Source organism: Brachyhypopomus gauderio, chromosome 10, assembly GCF_052324685.1.
Source record: "Brachyhypopomus gauderio isolate BG-103 chromosome 10, BGAUD_0.2, whole genome shotgun sequence".
NCBI classification, from domain to species: Eukaryota; Metazoa; Chordata; class Actinopteri; order Gymnotiformes; family Hypopomidae; genus Brachyhypopomus; species Brachyhypopomus gauderio.
This window is the reverse complement of record NC_135220.1, coordinates 14,971,526-14,993,644: the sequence shown is the minus strand read 5'-3', so window position 1 is coordinate 14,993,644 and position 22,119 is coordinate 14,971,526. Positions and strand designations below refer to the sequence as shown.

At 45.5% G+C, this 22,119-nt stretch overlaps 2 protein-coding genes across 8 annotated transcripts in view; both read left to right on the top strand.

Moving 5' to 3' along the window:
- The first annotated feature begins 522 nt into the window (after positions 1-522).
- ddhd2 (DDHD domain containing 2) lies at positions 523-9,984 on the top strand. 3 transcript variants are annotated; one of them, XM_077019837.1, is made up of 18 exons: positions 537-651; positions 1,027-1,146; positions 1,505-1,762; positions 1,926-2,119; positions 2,290-2,379; positions 2,576-2,690; positions 2,982-3,071; positions 3,578-3,719; positions 3,862-4,070; positions 4,293-4,354; positions 5,468-5,611; positions 5,767-5,853; positions 6,066-6,224; positions 6,541-6,696; positions 8,076-8,181; positions 8,278-8,424; positions 8,673-8,817; positions 9,080-9,984. In XM_077019837.1, the coding sequence occupies exons 3-18, from the start codon at positions 1,630-1,632 to the stop codon at positions 9,153-9,155; spliced, it is 2,055 nt and encodes a 684-aa protein (XP_076875952.1). In that variant the 5' UTR covers positions 537-651; positions 1,027-1,146; positions 1,505-1,629; the 3' UTR covers positions 9,156-9,984. The 3 variants fall into 3 exon arrangements, with proteins under 3 accessions (XP_076875951.1, XP_076875953.1, XP_076875952.1); XM_077019836.1 differs by lacking the exon at positions 1,027-1,146 and having other exon boundaries at positions 523-651; XM_077019838.1 differs by lacking the exon at positions 1,027-1,146 and having other exon boundaries at positions 530-548.
- Positions 9,985-10,126: 142 nt separating this feature from the next.
- The window catches only part of tacc1 (transforming, acidic coiled-coil containing protein 1), a 26,315-nt gene continuing 14,322 nt past the window's right edge, over positions 10,127-22,119 (top strand). The window contains exons 1-2 of one of the 5 annotated variants that reach the window (XM_077019833.1): positions 14,610-14,968; positions 21,967-22,045. In XM_077019833.1, the coding sequence (XP_076875948.1) occupies positions 14,895-14,968; positions 21,967-22,045 (153 nt within the window). In that variant the 5' untranslated portion in view covers positions 14,610-14,894. Of the gene's footprint in view, positions 10,428-14,609; positions 14,969-21,966; positions 22,046-22,119 lie in introns of those variants that run through there. The other 4 variants (XM_077019834.1, XM_077019835.1, XM_077019831.1 and 1 more) reach the window with 4 other exon arrangements.

Below are 22,119 nucleotides of genomic sequence, written 5' to 3'. Positions count from 1 at the left end.
AAGACCGTATTGTCTCATGATTGACGTGTGAGGAGGAGATAAAGCTGTTAACAGTTGTGTTATTGAGTGTTGGCTAGATAACATCTGATCACCCCTGCTGTGAACTGCTCAAAAGAAGAAACATAGTAGATTATGATCTTGGAACGGCCTTATTTCCGTGGTTTACTGTTACTTCGGATATGTTCGTCATTTTGTATGTTTTTTGTCTGTCTTGAACAGTATCTTGAACAGTAATTGCGTTCACGATATAGCCTTATTATATATATATATATATATATATATATATATATATATATATATATATATATATATATATATATATATATATATATATATATATATATTTAGGTAGGGACATGTACAGAGGTATTTTACTTGTTTTACACGATATTCTACCTATTTAGTCTGGCAAATGTGAACTACATATTTTTCTGTTTTTGTAAATAACGATTAAAATGCTTGAACCGTCGCAGTGTCCGAAGTCCACCAGTTCGTATAGCCCTACCCTTTTTGTCCAAGTGGTGTACCCGTACGACCGACCGGCAAGGGTAGGGCAATAAAACGATGTTGTTTTCAATGTTACGTGATCCTGACTTGTAATGTAGCAAGTTTACATCGAAGCCTGATCAAGTATTTCCATTACATAATGAGGTATTTCAGTAAGTTTACGTATGGAAGAACGATTTGTAGCCGTTTGACTGCCTGATGACGTTAAATTTTGTATATTCCAGATATGCTGAAATGGCTATCTGTCTATGACTGGTTGATAAACCTTTACCCTTGTAGAGCAGCGACATTGTACGTTTGAATTCATTACTTAAAATATATTAACTGCATTGAAATATTAAAATAAATGCACATGCGGTTATTTGTAGTTGTCCTCTAGCATACCATTTACGTTTCCTGAAGCTGTTTAAACCTACTTTCAATAGAATGATTTCCATAGCTACATTGGTTTCGATGTTCTTTTGACTATTGTTTCGTTTCGTTTGCTGTGGCAACGAACCGTTATTTATTACATAATAGAACTGTCTCGCCTTGACCGTTAATGGCTCGTGTTCGCCTGATAATGACGTCATGAAGACGATCGCGTGTCCATCGAGTAACTGAATCATCAGTTCTCAGGCCCAAGTTGTCTGTCATCTGGTTAGTTCACAACTGTGACGCAATAACATGCTAAACTGGCAGTTAACTAGTTATATGACGACGTGAAAATGTTTTGTAAAAAAATTCTAGGCCCTAAATCTTGTGTGTGTACAGATGTTTTTTTTAAAGCATCGTCTCACACGCTGTGTTTCAGTAAAGGTCAGAGCTTATTTCTTGTCCTGCTCATGTATTTTGTTGAAGACAAAACGATTGTGTTCCAATTCTAAACTGGTGGAAGACGTTTATCATTAACTGACATTCCCATTGATAGCCACAGCAATTGACACATTGTGAAAGACATCGTTCAGTATTCAGGTACACTGACCTCTCTCGCTATATGGTCTCATTTCCTTTATAGTCGTACTATGTTCATTACACTTACATGCAACACTGGAGCAGTAACAGTGGCTGAACTATTCCTGGATAAAGTGATCACCAGGCCTCTGAGTGCAGGCAGCAGTTGCTGAGCCTCAGGACTGGGTCATGGACCAATACCCTGAGCAATATGAACCGGTCCAGTACCACTGGTTCTACAACCAGAAGGTGCATGGCCGGGACTCCTGGCAGCCGTTCAGTAGGAAGGATTCCCAGAGACTTGAGGACGCGCACAAACGTGGTCAGTGTTGAAACTTTGTTTATATTGTTTACATGTTCATTATTGTACTTAGCCAAATTCTATTACAGAGTTAAATATATGTTGGTTGTAGAGATATAGTAGAATGCATTCGTGTGACTCACCCTCTGTGTGTGTGTGTCTGTGTGTGTGTGCGTGTGTGTAGCGGATGTGGGTGACGTGGACCTGTTGGTGGCCACTGAGGGAAGACGCTATGACGTGAGGCTGACTGAGAGGCTCCGCTACGCTGTGTACTGGGAGCAGGAGCCCTCAGAGGTTCGCCGATGCTCCTGGTTCCACAAGGGCAACAAGGAGATGACCTACACACCCCACACGGAAGCCATCAGTGACCTGCTGGAGGTGAGACACGCAGCCCCACAGCCGCACAGCCCCACAGCCGTCTGCCTGCCTGCCTGCCTGCCAGCACAGGTGTGGCCTGAAGGGCTGACATGTACCTTAGCAGCGCTGTTGTGAGCTTGGCAGAGAGGTTTAGCTTTAGTCCTGAGTGTTGAACACTCTCTGGTCCACAGCAAGCCTACATGATTTCCGTGACCCTTGATGAGTGGAAAAGACATTTGGAGCTGCCGACCGGTGAAAGCATTATCCTTCACAACCCTAAGGTGGGTAGACTCTGTATGTACACACTCATACACTGTGTTTACACTCATACATTTACTCACATGTGTTTACTCTGAAAGACTAGCACTACTGGTTCAGCAGTGGGGGTAACATGGACAGTCAGTCACTTAGCAGGAGAACTAGGTGATTGTTTGTTTGTGTGTGTGTGTGTGTGTGTGTGTGTGTGTGTGTGTGCAGCTGATGACGCAGCACCCAGTCCTCTGCAGGGACTTTCCCCCCTCCCCGAGTGAGCGTACCCAGGCCCGCACCCTGAAGAGAGGTGTGGACAACATCCCAGTGGAAATTCCACAGGGTGAGTGGGAAAATTTTCCCCAGGACCCCAGGGGCTGTCACAGTACCCTGGGAAAACTCGCTTATGTACATGTATTTGCAGACGATGCACTGCAGGTTTGAGGTAGTGGGTTGATGTACATATGGATAGAGAATTGCTGTCAGGTAGTCCTGGTGAGATTTTTATTCTCACCTCAGATGAAATGCAGTAGTTGCGTTTAGTAGTGCTCTTGTTTTGGAATGTAATATTGTATGTGTGTGTGTGTGGGTGTGTGTGTGTGGGTGTGGGTGTGGGCTGTGTAAAAATAAAAAGGAGAACCAGACTCCGTTGACCACCTGGTGTTCATGGTGCATGGCATTGGGCCAGCCTGTGACCTGCGACTGAGAGGCATTGTGCAATGTGGTGAGTTCACTACAGTGACTATATGATGTCATGCTCACACCAGCCTGATCTCCTCCCTACATGTGCAGATAACACTACATCATCATTGACATTTCACCTTATTCACCAGTTCCCTCTTGGTAAAAGTTAAGGGTTTCCTCTGTGTTTGGGGAAAGTGAGACAATTTTTTCTCTGGCTGTGAGGGTTTTCTGAGGGGGTTCTCTCTGGTTGTGAGGGTTCTCTGAGGGGGTTCTCTCTGGCTGTGAGGATTCTCCGAAGGGGTTCTTTCTGGCTGTGTGGGTTCTCTGAGAGGGTTATCTCTGGCCGTGAGGGTTCTCTGAAGGGGGTTCTCTCTGGCTGTGAGGGTTCTCCGAAGGGGTTCTCTCTGGCTGTGTGGGTTCTCTGGGGGGGGGGGGGGGGGGTTCTCTCTGGCTGTGTGGGTTCTCTGAAGGGGTTCTCTCTGGCTGTGAGGGTTCTCTGAAGAGGTTCTCTCTGGCTGTGATGGGTTTTCTCTCTGTGTGTTTCAGTGAACGAGTTCCGCAGCACTTCGCTGGCTCTCATCAGCAGCCACTTCAGCCCCAGTGAGGACGGCGAGGGCGTCGGCCGCGTCGAGTTTCTGCCCATCAACTGGCACAAAGTGCTGCATGGTGAAAGTACAGGGGTGGACAGGTGAGACACCGTCCCTGGCCTCCAGCAGTCCCCCACCGGCCTCCAGCAGTCCCCCACAGTCATTTTAATTAAGGGCTTAATTGAATTGTAATAAAGGATGTAGTGTAGTTGAAGTAAATGGCGCCCCCTGTGTGTGAAACAGAGATATTGAGCGGATCACTCTCCCCAGCATCAGCCGTTTACGCCAGTTCGGCAACGACACCGTACTGGACTTGTTCTTCTACAACAGTGCCACCTACTGCCAGACCATCGTGGACACAGTGGCCTCTGAGATCAACCGCCTCCACAGCATCTTCCTCCACAGACACCCGCACTTCAGCGGGACTGTGTCTGTGGCTGGACACAGCCTGGGTCTGTAGCTCTGGCCTGCACAAAACCACATTAACACAGTCTGGTCTGGAGCTCTATCCATCACTGTATGGCTCACTTTATTTTTAAACATACTTTATTATATAACGGATATTGTAGCAGTAAAATAGTCCTTTGTTTATTAAGTAAAAGCGTGATTGAACTTGCATGTTTTGGACTGGACGTTTGGTCAGGTTTGTGAAATGTTAATGTTTTCCCTTATAGGTTCATTAATCCTGTTTGACCTCCTGACCAATCAGAAGTCACAAGGCAGTGAACTGGAAAAGGTATGTAAAAGTGAAATCAGGCTCGTTTTGGTGTATGCTGTTTTTGTGGTATGCATAGTATAAGATGTCTATAGTTCTGAAATAAGACAGAAATACATTATGCAGAACTGGAGGAGAGTTAGAAATATTTATTTTTCCCTTCTCTTGTAACCTCTGCCTGTATAAAAGTGATTTATACATCCTTTGAAAAGGACAATTTATCTTCATTGTCCAAATATCTTGAACATCAGTCACTGTTATCAGCTCTCACAGATTTGGCATGAGATGTTGGGTCATTCATCTAGCGCTAGTGCTGTGAGAAGAAATGTCAAGCCAGAGAGAACAGCCCATCAAACTGTGTTCAGAACAAACTTTCAAGTGACTATTTTTATACTGCCTGCACAGACATCTGATTGGGCCATATCGTAACCTATTTGAGAGGTTATTAGTGTTTGGTTGAATGTAGTGTAGGTGGGCCGTGTGCAGACGCTTCCCAAATGGACACGGACAAAATTTCCAGCATTTTTTTTTGTTTTATTTTTATCATTATGTTAGTCTAATAAAGTGCCAAGGTGCCACCCACACAAGATGAAAACAGTCCATAGGCAGAGAACTCTATATAAGGACGATATTCTCACACTCTGTATCAGTATCACTTCTTCAGTAACCGAGTAAAACTACTAATACATTAAAGGCAATAAAATCACTCTTACAGCTGTAACCTAGCGCATCAAACATTCCCTGGTGACTGTGATCACCCCATCAAAATTAGCTACGTCTTTATAACTCCATCTATTTCATAAGATTTCAGCGGCATCACTTTTACAATTTGAGTGGGTACGTCACCAGTAGGACGTCAGTGCTGGGATGGTGTAGACACACATGAAGTTTAATAACGATATGGGCAGAACTATAGTGCAGACACGTGTCCAAAACGTACTGCAAATAAAATCCTGAACTTTTGTTTTCTCTCTGCTAGTCAGTGATGCAACATAAGATATATTAGAATAACAAATTTCTTTAGTGCATGCAAAATAAATAAATTCACTCCGGCTATGTAGAAATCACTTACCTCACCAAAGTTAGCAACTGTGATCAAGTCCAGTTTCAAAGGGCTGTTTGGCTGTTTTACAGAGTACACTGCATCAGGAAAACCTCAGCTCTTCACTGGACTCTAGCTGTAATTCCCTGGGAAGCCTAGAGGAGGTGCTACTGAGCATTGGGCTGGAGGAGCACCTCAAAACCCTACAGAGAGAACAAATTGACATAGAGGCTCTGGTGGGTGTTGTAGTTCAAATATCTGAACATGTGGGCCAATACCCCAACATCTGTACACTGCAGGGTCAATACACTGCATTATTAAATAATAAAGCATTATTATTATTATTATTTTGCTGAGTGATTTGTTTTTCTCTCACATGAATGTTTTTCAGCTGCTCTGCTCTGAGGGAGATCTAAAGGAGCTTGGAATTCCCCTGGGCCCTTGCAAGAAGATCATGAACTATGTGATGAAGTGGAAGGTATTGGAGGCTATAATTACAGGGCCATACCCTTTAGCCCACGTAATAGCCAATGCTAGCATGTTCCCAGCAGAGTAGAGCACAGGGCATTGAGGGCTTCCTCCAAAACACAGCAGTGCTCTGTCTGAGCTGTGAGCTGCAGGCAGGGACTGATAAGACTTTATTGTTTTGAGAAATACCATATCCGTTCTGATCCTGTTCCCCCCCTGCAGATCCAGAACCACTTTGCCTCTGAAGATGCAGCCCACACCAGACTGAACTCCCTGTCTACGGAAGAGAAGAATTCCTCGGAACTACAGACATTAATCCAGGAAACACCGCCCACCACCAGCGCAGTGGACTACCAGCACTTTGATGTTGGTATTGGACAGGTAGAGACCTACTAGCGCTTATCCTTCATTCCTCTTTAGATTTATGGCAGTGTGTGTGAAGAACCACAGATGCGAGATCTGGGGTTTTATTAAGAAAAAAGGTGTGGATTTAAGAAAACAGATATGTTTTTTTAAAGATAAAACCACACAATATCCTCTTCCATTATGAACGTATATAAAACAAACCAACCTCTCAGGAACCAACAAGACATGAACTGAGTTCACTCATTAATTCTGCATTTGCTAAACAGATCCGACGCCCTCCCCTGATCTCTGGCCACCGTGCTGATGGCTGGCTTGTCCCGTTGTGTTGCAGGTGTCTGTTCACTACCCCCAGCTCTGCTTCCACCCCAAGGCCTTCTTCGCCTTTGGCTCCCCCATAGGAATGTTCCTGACTGTCCGCGGCCTCAAGAGAATCGACCCCGGCTACAGTTTTCCCACCTGCGGGAGCTTCTACAACATCTTCCATCCTGTAAGAGGACCCAGCCCCGTCGACAGGGGGGGACAACCGGGTCTGTTGTCCCGGGCCCCAGGGCCAGGGGGGCCCATCAAAGAGCCCAGCAATTTATTTTTTATTTAAAGTCTATAATTTTAAATAATCTTGAAATCTTTCATTAATACAAATTTTTGTACTCAACATAAGCTCAATGGCTAAAATATATGTTTTTTTTACCTATCTGCATATTTTCCATTAAGTGCATACACTCCCGCCTCCCACTGAAAAATGGTTTGATCCAGCATCGACCGTAGCTGGCTGGTACCCGTCCAACAGCGGGAAATACAGTGGTGGATAGTTAAAGTAAATACAGAAATCTGGAGCGCAGAAAAGAAAGTCGAATTTTAATGTATTTGAAAAGTGCTGGAATTTAGGCTAAAGTACTACTTCGTTTCACAACAAATGTAATTCCAGGACGAAAAATGAGAGAACGTGAAGACGTTAAGATTGGGCGTTTTGAAAATAAACAACCATTAAATAATGTAAATAAAAAGCAAATTATTTCGAGTATATGTATAAATATTTAACTTAATTATGTTTAGCGTTCAGGGAAATATTGAAATGGACATTTAAAGTGACGTACAAGTGCTTGAATTCCACCTTATAAAGGTGTATGAACCCTGCAAACGTGACTTTGTTCATTGCGCTGAAGCGCGGCGCGCGCGAAGTTACAAAATTCGAGAGGTGCACGACCTCGCGAAGAATCGAGACCCTCGCGCAGGTTCGATTACTTCATTTTCGCCGCGCGAAAACATGAAACTTTCTTGTCCCGGGCCCCAGCAAGACTGTCAACGGGCCTGAGAGGACCCAAACCCTGAGCCCCGAGACACTTTTCAGTGAGAGGGTCAGGTCCATGGAAATCACGAGCCATAAGACGGCGTCTGTGTCGGTGTCTGTGTCTGAGGCCTCACAAATGAGGGTGGCCTTCTATACAGGCTTCTGTTAGATCTGTTTGTGTGATCATAAATTGTAATAGTAGAGTCTACAGATTATCTGAATCCCAGACATAATTATCTGGCGCTAACGTCTTGCAGATTGTCCCAGGAACATACAGCATTCTAAAACACAGAATGCTCTAGAATGCTCTGCATTCTGCAGAATGACACATTATTTTCCAGTTCTGAGATAATAACCTCTCATAAAACATCTCCAGATTTTTTCCAGATTTAACACACCTGGCTGAGCTCGCCACGTGGTTCTGAGCCCTGAACTGTGTGAATTGGCCTGGTGTGCTGAAACGGGGGAAACAGAAGCATGTGACGTGCTTAGATACTGACTACAAGTGCGAGCCCATGCCCTAAACTGTCCTGACCTCTGACCTCTGTCCTTATGTCCTGACCTTGTGTCCTGTCTAGTTTGACCCAGTGGCGTACAGGATTGAGCCCATGATACTGCCTCCAGACGTGTGTGCGCCTCCCATGCTGATACCCCATCACAAGGGCAGGAAGAGGATGCACCTGGGTAATCTCTTCCGCTCCGCAGGCTCTTAGCAGAAGGTCGTGGCGCTGGGTGTGATCCGTGGCTGTGTTTTAAACGAGCTTCTGTGTTCTGTCGCAGAGCTTAAGGAGGGGCTGACGAGGGTTGGGTCCGATCTGCTGGGCTCCTTACGCATGGTCTGGCAAAGCTTCTCTTCTGTCCCTGCATCAGCGCTGGCTGAAGGGGGCGCCACCGAGATGGCCGTGTCCCCGACTGATGAGGTAGAAGGTGAGATATTGGCAAAATGGCATTTTGGATATTTTCATTCCAAGCCCTGTGAGGATGTATGGATCACGGACACTTTCACTTTGGATCTGGCTGGAATGAATCTGATTGGTGTTGTTCGTGCATATATTAAAGTCACAACACAATTATTTAAACCTTTCAACACAGTATCTAACTGACCAGTGGATATTGAAGCTCCTCCCACATGAGATCTGGTTGCTGCTGTCCTATTGGCTGTCCTAATGTTCCAGACACCCTGGCGGATCAGGAAGAACAGAAAATCCTGGCGGTGGGCAGGTTGAACAGAGGGCGACGCATCGATTACGTCCTGCAGGAGAAGCCGATTGAGAGCTTTAACGAATACCTGTTTGCCATACAGAGTCACCTGTGCTACTGGTAAGAGAAGTTCCACATCACACCACATAGCTTTGGAGGAAACCTCTACCATGCATTACTGTTACAAGTTACATTTTTACTATGTCTAGTATTGAGACTTCTGGTCTGGGTTCTGGGTTGCTCTTCTCACAATCTACTATTCTGTAGCATTTATAAGGTGAAATGTGACTCAGAAGCAGCAGTTTGACTCAATGTCCTAAGTGTGGCCCTGGTGTGTGTGTGAGGTGGGTATAACGAGTGCCTTGTGGCATGTGTTTTGCAGGGAGTCTGAAGACACAGCTCTGCTCCTCCTCAGGGAGCTGTATGGGGATAAGGAGTGCACGTCTTCCTCACAGTAGTGGAAGCACCATCAAGTCTGTGTGTGTCTGTCTGTGTGTGTGTTTTTGTGTGTGTGCGTGTGCGCATGTACGTGATTCTACACTGCCAAAAAAGAGGCAACGCTTGTCCTCCTTGCTCATGTGTGACCTCTGACCCCAGCAATAATCTCTGTGCAGTCTCCCGGGGCCAGGTGCTATGGGTTTTCCACCCTCTTGTTACCCTGATGTCAGGTGAAATAAGAACCGAGGCACAACATTTGCACAACTTGTTCAGTTATCCACCAGACATTGAGGAACATCAAGAGTAGTCTTGGATTCGAAGGCCAGATTTGAGTACCTATTTTATGCCACATTCATAGGACAGCTAGAGAATCCGTGCCAGGTTTTTAACTCAGCCAAGACTCTAAGCTACTGGAGGAAATTACCTCTTAAGAGCGAAACCAGCCAATGGCATTAAAGCAGTCAAGCTCCCACTTTTCGAGATACCCCATGTTCACATTTCCTCTGCTCTAATATACCTGCAATGATTTATGAAAGGCTTGACGATTATCTAACGAGGTGAGTCAGGTGTGTTGGAACAGAAGCTGCATTAGTGGGTATAGCATCAACAGTGCTGAGTTACTCCACATCCCATAATAGCACCTGTTGGCGCATGCCCAGACGAAACGTTCCACCGGTTATCCTTCACGCTGCCGTTTTGAACACTGACACTTCTTGAACACTGACATATGTGTAAACAAATATTCTAATTCATTGATGGTTTAACCGCTTGTTCCACTTTAATAAGGCATTGTTCACAGTATGCTTATTTGTGATATTTTATAATAAATATTTAATTAACCTACAAAACATGTTCTGCCTAATCTCTCCACGGAGGTGGCAACGCATCTGATCCACATTTACTAATCTTTATTGTATTGCCGAAATGTAGTCATTTTGGGCATGCTGTATCTTTAAGACGAATTCCTAGCATAGCACTTACGCCACCGGGAAACTCGAATCATTTCCCATTTATTCGCCGGGGTACGCCACACTTCACACAACACCCTCTTACATACGGAGTCCAAACTGCCCTCCTGTTCGTCCACCCCTCAGAGATTCCGCTTCTCACACTGTCACCAGAACTCCATGAACTTCAAGTCAGTTTGGCGCGACTTTGACTGTTTTGCGTCTCAGTAAGTCGAGTAGATTATACAGAAGACCTTTAACAAGACCTTTAACGGCGGAAATGAGGACTCCGTCTGGACAGATGTCCCATCTGCGCTGTTTCTGACGAACCTTTGGACAAGAGAGGTGAGCAAACTCATATGGGCTCCAGAGCTGTCAAATGTCACGTTTCCGCTATTTAGTAGTATCGGACGTTTCCCCCTTCTCAGATTAAAGGCAAATCCCGTTAAAAATATCAGATACCGACAACATGTGTATTTATTTATATAAGTCATGTGATTATAAGTTTTCTGCCTTTTTACACGTGATTCCTTTCTGATTTTGGTTGTTTGGTGTGCGGCCGTGTGAACATCGCCCTGCCGGTGCTGGAATATGTTTTTCACTCGCTGTGGAAAAGTTAACGGGTCTTGTTCAAAGACTGAACCAGATCCGCATGATATTTATTTTTAAAATAAACTGTCAGGATATGCCTCAGACATGTTTACATTTATAATTCATGAGCTATGGTCATAGCTTTATATGCCTAAATAAAAAAAGAAATTGTAAAAACCACCCAGTACCAACCCGCGGCGCTTTCTGGAATGAACTACTACAACGTCCAAATCTCTCGGGTTCTCCACAGATTTAGTTAGGACAACATTCTTATGATGCTCATCCCACGTTAAGCAGCGAAAGGCTGAAAAACGTAAACTCCGCAGGCATCAAACGAGTGATGGTGTTTTGGAAGGTTTTAATATTTAACCTTTATAACTTTTTCTCAACGCAAATTGGCCGGCAGTCATAAATGATAGCCACGCCATTGGCTCCGCCCCAAGCAGAGATCCCCCACCCACAACTGGCTCCGCCCAGTAAGAAATCCCGGTGGTCTGACCTATGTATTCTCTATCAAAAGCCTTCAGTGTACGCCTATTCTAACTTGGGTCTGTTCCAACCCTCAGAAACATAGAAGCTCTTGAAGTCTTCAAATTCTTTGTAAAGACGAAATAGCTTCCTCCTACAAGACATGTACAAGTAAAAACATCGGACACAAGACCTTGCATGCTCATTACATCATATGAAATGTTCTCGCCGTCCGTTATTTCAGTGTTGCTTGGCCTCAGGAGCGTGAGATCGTCGCCACCCAGAGGCGCGGCTTAAGCTGGTCACGTGACTAGAGGGAGACCACGTTAGTCCGCAGAGACTGTGCTGTCATGGTTGGGTTTCAGCTTCACCACGTGTGCAGTGAGATGTTTAATTGGCACGCGTCCCAGAGGAAGCATGAGGGAGAGGTTGAGTCAACAACGGGATGTTTCCCCAGCCTCTGTGCGCCCGAGTGGCTTCAGATCAGCTGAGTTGCGTGCAAGTGTGCATGGGCGTGAACCGGCCCGCATGGTGTCTGCCGTCCCTCGGGATCCGTGTTTAGCTGGAAACACGACAATAGAACTTGTGAAAGAGTTTCGACAACGTTTTAAAAAAATGAGTTTTCAAAGTCTTGATGACCATCAAAAAGATGTTCTAGCTCGGATTGAGTGCAGTATATGAGCTTCTCATCTAAGTGAGTGTTTTGTTTAGTAAAATATTGATGATCCTTTACATATATCATGGGGTATCCTCTGTATATTGAGCTGTTCCACATGTACCTGGTAAAGAGACCCTGGGACTGAGTAGACCTTATAAATATTAATATTATTTCTATTATTGTGTTGTATTGCAGAGACAAGCAGCTCATGCACCAATTACACTAAACGGCGCAATTTTGAGGCCTTCTGAGCTTGAGTAGGTTTCCTCTGATTGAGACTGATCCCGTTTCACCTGAGTTACTTCCCCTGTCTCACCACTAGGTGTCACTTCTACACAGCACTGTTATTTATATCCCTGTGGCGCTAGACGCAAGAGATGAGCGACACTAAAATTACAAAATACCTCTGTGCGCTGCAGCTACACCAGTAAGGAGAACTTTCAGATTCGTCCAGTCAGCTCTGACACCTTAAAATACTCTGACACTCACAGCTCAGAAATCTTCTTTCTCATGAGGATTTCAATTTTTTATTCACCGAATAAAGATGATTATTAAAATGTCTTGGTCCAGGGTTTTGTTGTTTAATTTTAGAGGTACTCGAAATGGATGCAAAGCTTTTTTGTGTTATTGGAGAATCTGGCAGATAATTTCTGAACACTGACAAGTGTGTAACACCAAAGCATGAAGGAGAGAAATCCCTGCTAAAGAGGTGTGTGTGTGTGTGTGTGTGGAATGGACTGGGGTGTTTAACCATATACACCCATGTGAAGGTTTTTCATGTTGTATGTAATCACAGAGCAGATGTGTTGTTTTCATATGATGGGTGACCAAAAAACAGAGGACACATGGACACTCCCTCTTTTGGGGGACTTATGTCCAACTGGGATTTTGCTTTTACGTTGCCGTTCGTCTGCTCATCCCTTCTTGCACGCCACATCCACATCGATCATGTGCCAATCATTTATTCTATTACCATAAACTTTTATATTTTGCTTTTTTTCAATTTGATCTCATTTATAAGGGACAGTTGAATGAAGAGGAGACACTTCTTTTTTTTTTTTTTTAAACATCTTTTTTTTGAAAGCCAAAATATTGTCACCCTAATTGCATATAATTGCAGAGCAGTTATGTAAGGTGGTTTTGAGTGTTCATTCCCAGGTAAGATGAGTCCCACCCTGTTGCAGTGAAATGCTGCGTCACATCCAGGTTCTGACTGGAGACGGAGTTCTGATAGGGTTGGAGCTTTCGAACACTGTGATGCAGATGACTCGTTGAGTTCATTGCTGAAGGACGTGAACATCACTGCCCGGAGCTATGTGTGTGTGAGTAGAGAGTGTGTGTGTGAGAGTATGAGAGAGAGAGCGCATGTGTGTGAGAGAATGTGTGTGTTTGTGTGTGTCAGTTTCACAACGCAGAAGGACGCAGCATGTGTGACGAGAAGCTGCAGTCTAACAGCTACATATCTAGGTGTTTCAAGCGCAGGTTCTCTCTCTCTCTCTCTCTCTCTCTCTCTCTCTCTCTGTCTCTCACCCACACATGCTCCCCCTCTCTTGCTGTCAATAGAAACGTACAAGCCTTATTCAGCACTCATAGTTAAGCTGAAGCTGCTAAAGCATCCTCTGCTCCTTGTGCAGTGGGAGACACGGGGGAGACAGATGTCACTGGGGTTTGTCCTGAAAAGGCTGGGACAGAAACTAAAGCAGAACATTGCTTTGCTGTCTAGAGTGGAGTCATTTATACCCCCTTATCTAATAAAATAGCAGGTCTCTACCCCACAGGTAGATCTGGAGCAGGCCATTCACTCATTTTACACACAGGACCTAAGTGGTTCCGGGTCATGACCCTGATGTGCAGTGAAATCTCCCCTTTCAGAATTGGCTAAAACATCACAGAAAGCTCTGAAAGGCTTTCAGGAGGGTTACCGGTTCTCTGAAGAAACACTAACAAAGACAAACACACTTCTTTTAGTCCATAGCAGTAGTCCATAGTCTTTAAATGAATCAGCCTGCTATATTCCATAAAAAATATGAAGTACCTTTACAGGTTAGAGGAGCACAGCAGGATGAACTTTTTCAGCGCCAGAACATCCCTTTCAAGGGGCAGTTTATAAGGCACAGAGAGGCGGCTAGAACCAGTTTGTTCACATGAGTCACTAAATCGAGGAGCTTTGTGACATTTTCTGTGACGAGCTACAAGACGTCACATGTCTCCCGTGCAAACGATCACTGCTTATCTGCGTGCTTTTGTATGCTGATCTGCTCAGATCTCAGATATGACAATTCAAGTTCCTGCTCCCTCCGGCTGTCTCGCCTCTGTCTGGCCATCCTCACACACACAAACACACACACAGGACTTCCTCCTCTAATATTACTTTTTAGACTAAAAAAAGAAAGTGCTAATAGGAATTGGCCCACATTACAGGCAGCAGATTAACCTTAATTTAGACCATCTCCAGAGAGCCGCTTTCACTGGGGCCATGCTGTGCCTCCTCACAGACCAGATTCTCACTCATTATCCTGGGTTAACCTGAGTTAACCTGAGCAGAAAGAGACGACCTTAGCACTCTGTCATGTGACCTGGTTTATATGCAAAACCAAACCCGATTGCTTTGACTGATGGTGAGTTTTATTCCACCCAAAACAAACAGTGGCACTTTAAACCTGTTGGAGAAGATGCATGCCTACTGCCCTGCCCTCAGAGAGTCTGCAGTGGAATTTCCACAGATGACTGTGAACTTCTCAATGTGTGTGTGTGTGTGTGTGTGTGTGTGTGTGTGTGTGTTTGTGTATGTATGCCTGTGTTTTGCAAGTTAAGGAGGACTGTATTGATTGTAGTGTGAGTTGCAAACTGATGTAGGTGGGGCTTTGAGTGGTAGGCGGGGCTAGCCATGAACGGAGGTGCTGACTCGGTGAGCACAGCAGTCCCGTGCAGACTGCCTCTGTGCTGTGTCACTGCAACTGTCCTGGACTGGAGAACTCCTGGCACAGCTCACATCTCACCATGGGATAACGTGTCCTGCCTGGACCCCTACAACAGCACACCTGAGCGCACACACACACACACACACACACACAAACAGCAGAAGGACTGTCATCATGGGCGGCTCGATATCTCAAAACAAGAAGAGCAATGGGGTGGGAACCACCTTGAAACAGAGGAGCAGCAGTCAGTAAGTTTTATACGCACGCCATAACTTATTCCTGTCTGAGTAGCGCAGTGTTGTGATGTGTAATACAGCAGTATTGCTGAATGCTGAGTGATATATTGGACTATAACTCGTGAGAGCTGCTCATCTGGGTGCCTTGTTCCAGAGATGTGCGGTTGCGATTGCTAACACCTCTACATGTCAACGCTACATGTATTTCTCTGGTACGAGCCTGGGAAATGTGCCTGAGAAAGTCTCCCTGTTAAAGAGCCTTTTCGTACAGTATGGGGTAAATCCTCACACTGAATGCTTGCTTTACCCAGCAGTGGGATACAGGCTCTCTGTCTGACCCTTATATGAGTAAGTCCTTCAGGTCATACCAGTCCCGCGCCCAAGACCTGAGCACACATGGATATTTCAGCATGTCCTTGTTTACATGGGGCAGATCCTGTAAGGTATCATGTATAGTACTCCATTCAAATGAATGGAAGGTTTGTTATTACAATGTTTGAACTTTGAGTGTGAGCAGTGTACTCTGGGGTGTAGCCAGGTTTGCGTGTAAGTTGACAATGACCGTGATCTGCTTCCACAGGGACGGCTCAATACTTTTTGTGGTCTGCATGCATGCCTGCCGTTTTCTATTTCTCTGAGCCTTGAATGAATTGTACCGCCATCTGCAGACGACTTGGGGTATTGCACTATGTAACACAGGCAGCTGATCAGGAGCTAGAGTCGGCAACCTTTGAGACATGGAGGGCCAACTTTCACATTTCTAGTCAATGAGTGTGCCACTATCAACAAATAAAATTGGAGCGGGGGGGGGGGGTAGCGAGTTTAAATTGCTGAATGGGGGGGGGGGGTGTCGAGTGTAAATTGTTAGCGGAGGGGAGGTGTAAATGGACACAAATTAAGTATTATATCGCGATCGATCGACAAGTATACAAGCGTTGAGGAGCGATTTCGATTGGAGGATCGTGCTCTCTGTCTGAGATTTTTTATTATTAATTTTGAAATTATGACATAAATTTTTTGCTGATGCTGGTCCAGCGTGTCGCGTGCCAGTGATTATGCCTTGGCGTGCCAACGATGGCACGCGTGCCATAGGTTGCCGACCCCTGAGCTAGAGGCTCAGCAGTTTTGCAGCATGTAGGCCTAATGTATATTTACATCTGCTTGCTGGCTGGCTCTCCTCTCTCTCCCCTCTGTCTTACCTCACATGCGTTTGTGGATCTCCTGGGTCTGTGTATACAGGGTGTGGTACTCAAAATGCACTAATACAGTAAAACGAGCACGCTTGCTTTTAATGTGGAAAATTCACCTAACCATTGTGTGACTTCAGGCAGTTTGCTAATGAGACTAATGAACTGATTCTCTTGTAATAAACTGAATTTGGATCACAGAATGTGATGTATGTGGCATCTGGTTTGGTCTTAACTGTATTAATACCAGGATTCATTTGGATTCAGCTCTTTTATGTGGTTTGGGCCCAGTGATGAATATTTGCCTCTGTTCTAACTGCAGTACCAACAGGTTGGAATGAGTCCACTGGGTTTTGTGTCATGTGACCCACAGACAGGCTGAAAGGAGGCCACTCTGAGCTCTGAGTCATGTGACCCAGTAGACCTGCAGCGGATAGGTGCTTAAAGTCCAGTCATCTGAGCACAGATGGATGTTACTGTGTTATGCACTTGAGTTTACAGTCTCAGCAATGATGCTGTGTTTTCTCACTCCGTTCCACACACTCTCTTTCTCAATATGTATGACTGTCTCAAAAAAGAACAGAAGACACTTTCACCATCCTGTGTCTTAAATATCTCGAGTATGGGATGATCTTAACATTTTTCAAAAACGTTCTTATGCTGGCACCAAGAGAATCTGCATAACCAAATGATATACAGTATTGGGGCGCTTTGGAATGTCCAAATGTTAGCAACGTTGCGTGTGATTGACCGCTAGATGGCGCCATAAGCGTGCGATTAAGTGTTGTGAGTCAAAATGTTTATTGCGCAGACCCAGAGGTAGCTCCGCACTGAGCGGCTTTAGTCACATTTCTTACGCTAAACTCCATTTTGTGACTCTCCCAAGAGGACATTCATATGGAGTGTCTTTGACTACATCAGTAACAATGGGCTGATAAGTTTGAATAATTTATGACACCAAGATAATAACAGAAAAATTGATATGAACCCAAATGTCCATGTAGCTGTCCTGTGAGTTTGACAGGTGTCAGGGCCCCAGGTGCTTAGGGCCTGGTGCATATGCTGGTGCCGTTTCTTTCTCAGAAGCACTGGTCTCCATGACGACTGTTCTGAGTTCTGAACTTCTGTTGCTATGTCAACACTCCATTTGTTTTTCAAACGAAATGCCATGTCTGTGTGTTTTGAAAGGATATGATGCCTCTGTCATATACAGGAAGGCCAGCAGCAGTGTTTCATTGGTCCATAATCTGGCGTAACAAGTCGTCATCCATGCTGGATACAGAATGTCCTGTGTTAAATCAGCAGGTCAGGCGTGTGGTGCTGAAGCGTAAACCCGCCTCTGCCACACGCGGAGGGTTTCTCTGAGCCTGGCGGGCTGTCTGCCTGGCTGGCTGACTCGTGACTCGATTAAAAATAGCAGCGGTGGCTTTTGTGAGAGGTCAAACAGTGTTTCCTACAGACCTCACTGCAAGAGTTTGTTTACAGCTCATGGAACAGCAGAGAGCTCGCTAAATATCCAAACAGCCATTCATCCCGTGTCCTGATAGCAGCCTGACCGTGGCGGTGTTGACGTCCCGCCCACCTTCGTTAGGCCGTCTCACGTCACTTCCACCAGACGTTGGGCAGACACTCAACACACCTGAATGTCTTCCTAGAAAAACAGGCGGTGTTGTACAAGATTAACAAAAGCTCTGAAATGTTTTGGAAGCTGTTGTGTTTTAAGCAGCACTCATTTTGATGCAAATGTACTTTGACTACTTTTACTGGAGCATCAAGAAAGGCTAAACAAACTTAAACATACTTAAGCAAATGAAGAAGTTGGACTATTTACATACTAAATGTGAACCCACCTATGACACTCGTAACCACCCCACCATGTAATATTACCGTTAACTTGGTGCTGGTTCTTCTCGTATCGTTCAGTGCTACAGATGCCGCCATAAAACCATTTGTGGCCCTCTTGCTGTCAGTGGCCATGTAGGCTCCTCAGCGCCAGTGGGTTCACAGGCCCGGATTGCAGGACAGGGACCAGGAATTTGAAGTTGAACTGAATGCAGTACCTGGTCAGCATTCACGTCTCAAGCACTGTTCAAAGCAAACACTGGCCCCTGGATTACTAAATTAACCCCCATTTAGAACAATGGCCTTCTACTTTGCTCAATTTACCACAGGGGAGAGAGAGAGGGAGAGAGAGAGAGAGAGAGAGAGAGACTGACTGACTGACTGAGTGTCTTGGCGATGGTTCTGAGTGGTGCGAGGACTGCTTGTTTCTCCAGAGAGGGGGTGCTGCAGAGCTCTGCCTCACTCTGGGTTCCAGGGCATCAGCTGTGCTCTGACACACGTCTCTGCCTCCAGCTGATCTATTCCTGGCCCCACACAGGCCCCCGCTAAGACCGGTCAGCTCCCCCACGCATTTCCTTTCTTCTCCCTGCGTCGGGTCTGTTTCCCTCTGCTTCTCGCTCCAGCACTTCCTGAAAGCAGGGCAGGAGCCCCCTGGGAGCGGCTGAGGATTGGAGGGCAGCTGAGGGTGGGGCTAGACTTAAACAGGCTCCGCCTCCAGGCCTGGGTGGAGTGCAGGAGGAACCTGCCACCTCTCACCCCACAGCTGGCCAGAATTTCTATAGATTCCTTTAGGGGAGTGTTTTGAATGACACTTGTTACTACATGTCATGGTATCCATGTTTACCTGTATAAAAACAACAACAGGCTTGATCTTTATTTACCCCTGTAAAGGGCTGAGCATGTGTAGTGTCCACAAACTCATGTCACTGCAGACATAGGAATAATAATATCACCATCTGCCACTGACCATCACTGGCTGCCACCAGTCCTGGAGGATGGTGTATATATGCATGTGTTTGCCTACGTGTGTGTGTGTGTGTGTGTGTGTGTGTGTGTGTGTGTGTGTGTGTGTGTGTGTGTGTGTGTGCGCGCGCGTGCAGGAGGCTGAAGTTATGGACTCTCTGGAGTCTTTGTGAGACCTGCATGTAAAAACATCTCAGTTCTCCAGCAGACCTCTCAACCTCCCCACATGCTGGCGTGGGTTGTCTGAGCGAATCATACCAGCACTGCAGGCCTTGCTGGTCCCGCCCCCTTCCGCTGATCCCGCCCCTTCAGCTGGAAGCTGTTAGTGGGCTGAGATGTGTGTGTGTGTGTGTGATGTGTGTGTGGTGTGTGTGTGTGTGTGTGTGTGTGTGTGTGTGTTACGGAGGCCCTGCCCTCTGGCTGCCACGCTTCAGGGTTCCAGCACAAAGACGGGCCCTGCTCCTCATGTTTCATACGTGGCTTACTACTGTAGAGGGGTTGCGTCTACTAATACCTCACAGTGAATATAACTCACTTTACCTAAATTATTAAATCTTGTTTTGAAATCAATCCAGAATCACAATATTTAATTCTTAACTAAAAGTAAGTAATTAATGGTTTGGTATCTGAAGGATTTCAATAACTATGAATTCTTTGGAGACATTGACAACCACAATCTGAATGATATAAACAACTTGGTGAAAAGAAATTGTACATTTATTTAAACCCAATTACTTTAAGACACAAACAGCATCAACAGTGAGGATCAGTATATTTACAGTGAAAACTAAGCATACAGTGCATGTGTGTGATAATGTGTAGAAAAGGGGAGGAAACGAAATGCGGATGTACACGCTCACACAAGCTTGCGTGCTTGAAGAGGCGGGATTTGTTATTTCTGTTCTCAAATGGAGAACATAGCAACTAAAATAGCGCCGAGTTTAAACAGTAGAGCAGCATGGCTGTATGTTAATGCTGGTGGTGCTGCCTCCTGCTGGATTGGCATGGTACCTACAGTTGCGTCTGTCTGTGGTGGGTGTTTTTGATGAGTCCTATCATCTCATGCATTTTCAGTGCGTCTGTCTCAGCTCTTCATCTCGAGCTCATTAGAGGTCTGCCCTGTAAATCAGCATGTGGGCATACACACATACACTCATTGTCACATACATCCTCTCTGTCTCTGCCATGGCTTTGTGTAGTTCCTCAAATATTACAGTTTTTAATGAGGAAGAAAACAGTTGAAACCACATGTATCTTGGCCAAGCCAGGCCAAACCCGGTCAAGGCTGATCTGTTCCTCACTGGGTGGAACCACGTTAAATCTTCTACTGCCTCAGTCTACAGAGACTTATAAATCTCCCAACTCTGTAATTAGCAGGCCAGACACACACACACACACACACACACACTAGCTATCTCTCTCTCTCTCTCTCTCTCTCTCTCTCTCTCACACACATACACACACACACACACACACACACACACAATGCCCCACAGACCAACTTCCCCTTTGAACATGCTGCACACACCTCAGCCTGTCTATGCAGCAGGTGAGTGTTTGGGAGAATGTGTGTTTGGGAGGGCATGTGTTTGAGGGATTGTATTTTTGTATGTTTGTGTTTGAGAGATTGTGTCTATGAGAGTATATGTTTGGGAGTGTGTGTTTGTTGCTGTGTGTTTATTGCTGTGATCTTTATAGAGCACATTACTCATGGATTTCTTTTCTCTGTTGGGTTCCAAGGTCCTGTTTCCCCGTTTGGATTCCCAGGTCCTACTTCTCCGTTAGGTTCTAAGGGTCCTGTTTCTTTGTTGGGTTCTCTGGTCCTGTTTCTTTGTTGGGTTCTCTGGTCCTGTTTCTCTGTTGGGTTCTCTGGTCCTGTTTCTCTGTTGGGTTTCTGCCAGGCTCTCCACTGCTGTGTGAAATGTGAGCTGAGCTCGTGTGGTTCTGCCCAGGCCGCACCCTGGAATCCCAGCCTCACATCTTCCACTGTACACACACACACACACACACACACACACACACACACTTGAGAAGGTTTCAGAGTGGATGGCGCTACCACACACAATTTGCATCTCAACATCTTGATCACCCGTTAAATAAAATTGTATACCTGCTATTTAGTCGGTATTTAATATGTCCTGATAGGCCGCATTTATACAGTAACCTCTGTATGTGTATACAGCAACGTATGTGATACCTGCAGTAACGTCTGTTCTCTACAGGATCATATGTGTTACCTGCCATAACGTCTGTGGTACCTGCAGTAACATCTGTGGTACCTGCAGTAACGTCTGTTCTCTACAGGATCATATGTGTTACCTGCCATAACGTCTGTGGTACCTGCAGTAACGTCTGTGGTACCTGCAGTAACGTCTGTGGTACTTGATGCTTTAGTTTATTAGTTTGTGCCAAGGTTACATTTGCTTAAACAAATGTCTTAGTTTGTCTTAGTGAACTCTTACAGTCTTCTTTTGATTGGCCCCGCCGCCTGTCCTGAAGTGTCCTGAATGTCCTCGTCGCCTGTGTGGACTACTGGAGCTACAGGAACCGCCATGCATGTCCCTGCCTACATGCTCCTGGCCAATTGGGGGGGGGGGGGCAGAGAGGAAATACCCCTATCCCACACACACACACACAGTTGGCCTCCTTGTGCACGATGATATTGCATAGCAACACCTGTTAGCATGGGCCCACATGCACGTGATGTATTTCTAGGGTGTTTATGAAGGACGGAGATAGTTGAGAGTCCTCAGATGGGACACTGCTGCGGTCTCCGTTCTAGATCTCAGGGTAAGGTCCAGGGAACCTGTGAAGCTCGGAGCCATGTGTTCTCCGAGTCGTTTGTATAGGGTGCCTGCGGATGAGAGATGAGGCCGAACTTCAAACGCTGCTTTGCTGGATGGCTGGACGTGTGTGGAGCCACAAACCCAAGAGCCTCTCCACTGGCATGTGTGTCTACTGTAAGATGTGCATTAAATAGAAGTGTGTGTGTGTGTGTGTGTGTGTGTGTGTTGAGAGAAAGGGGGTTGAAAAGGTATTTAAAGTATCCGTGGGAACACAGATTTCCTCAGGCAGGGTACTGAGGCATGTCAAACAGGTACGTGTGTGTGTGTGTGTGTGTGTGGGTGTGTATAAGAGAGTGTGAGTGAGAGTACTAAAACTGGTTTGCCA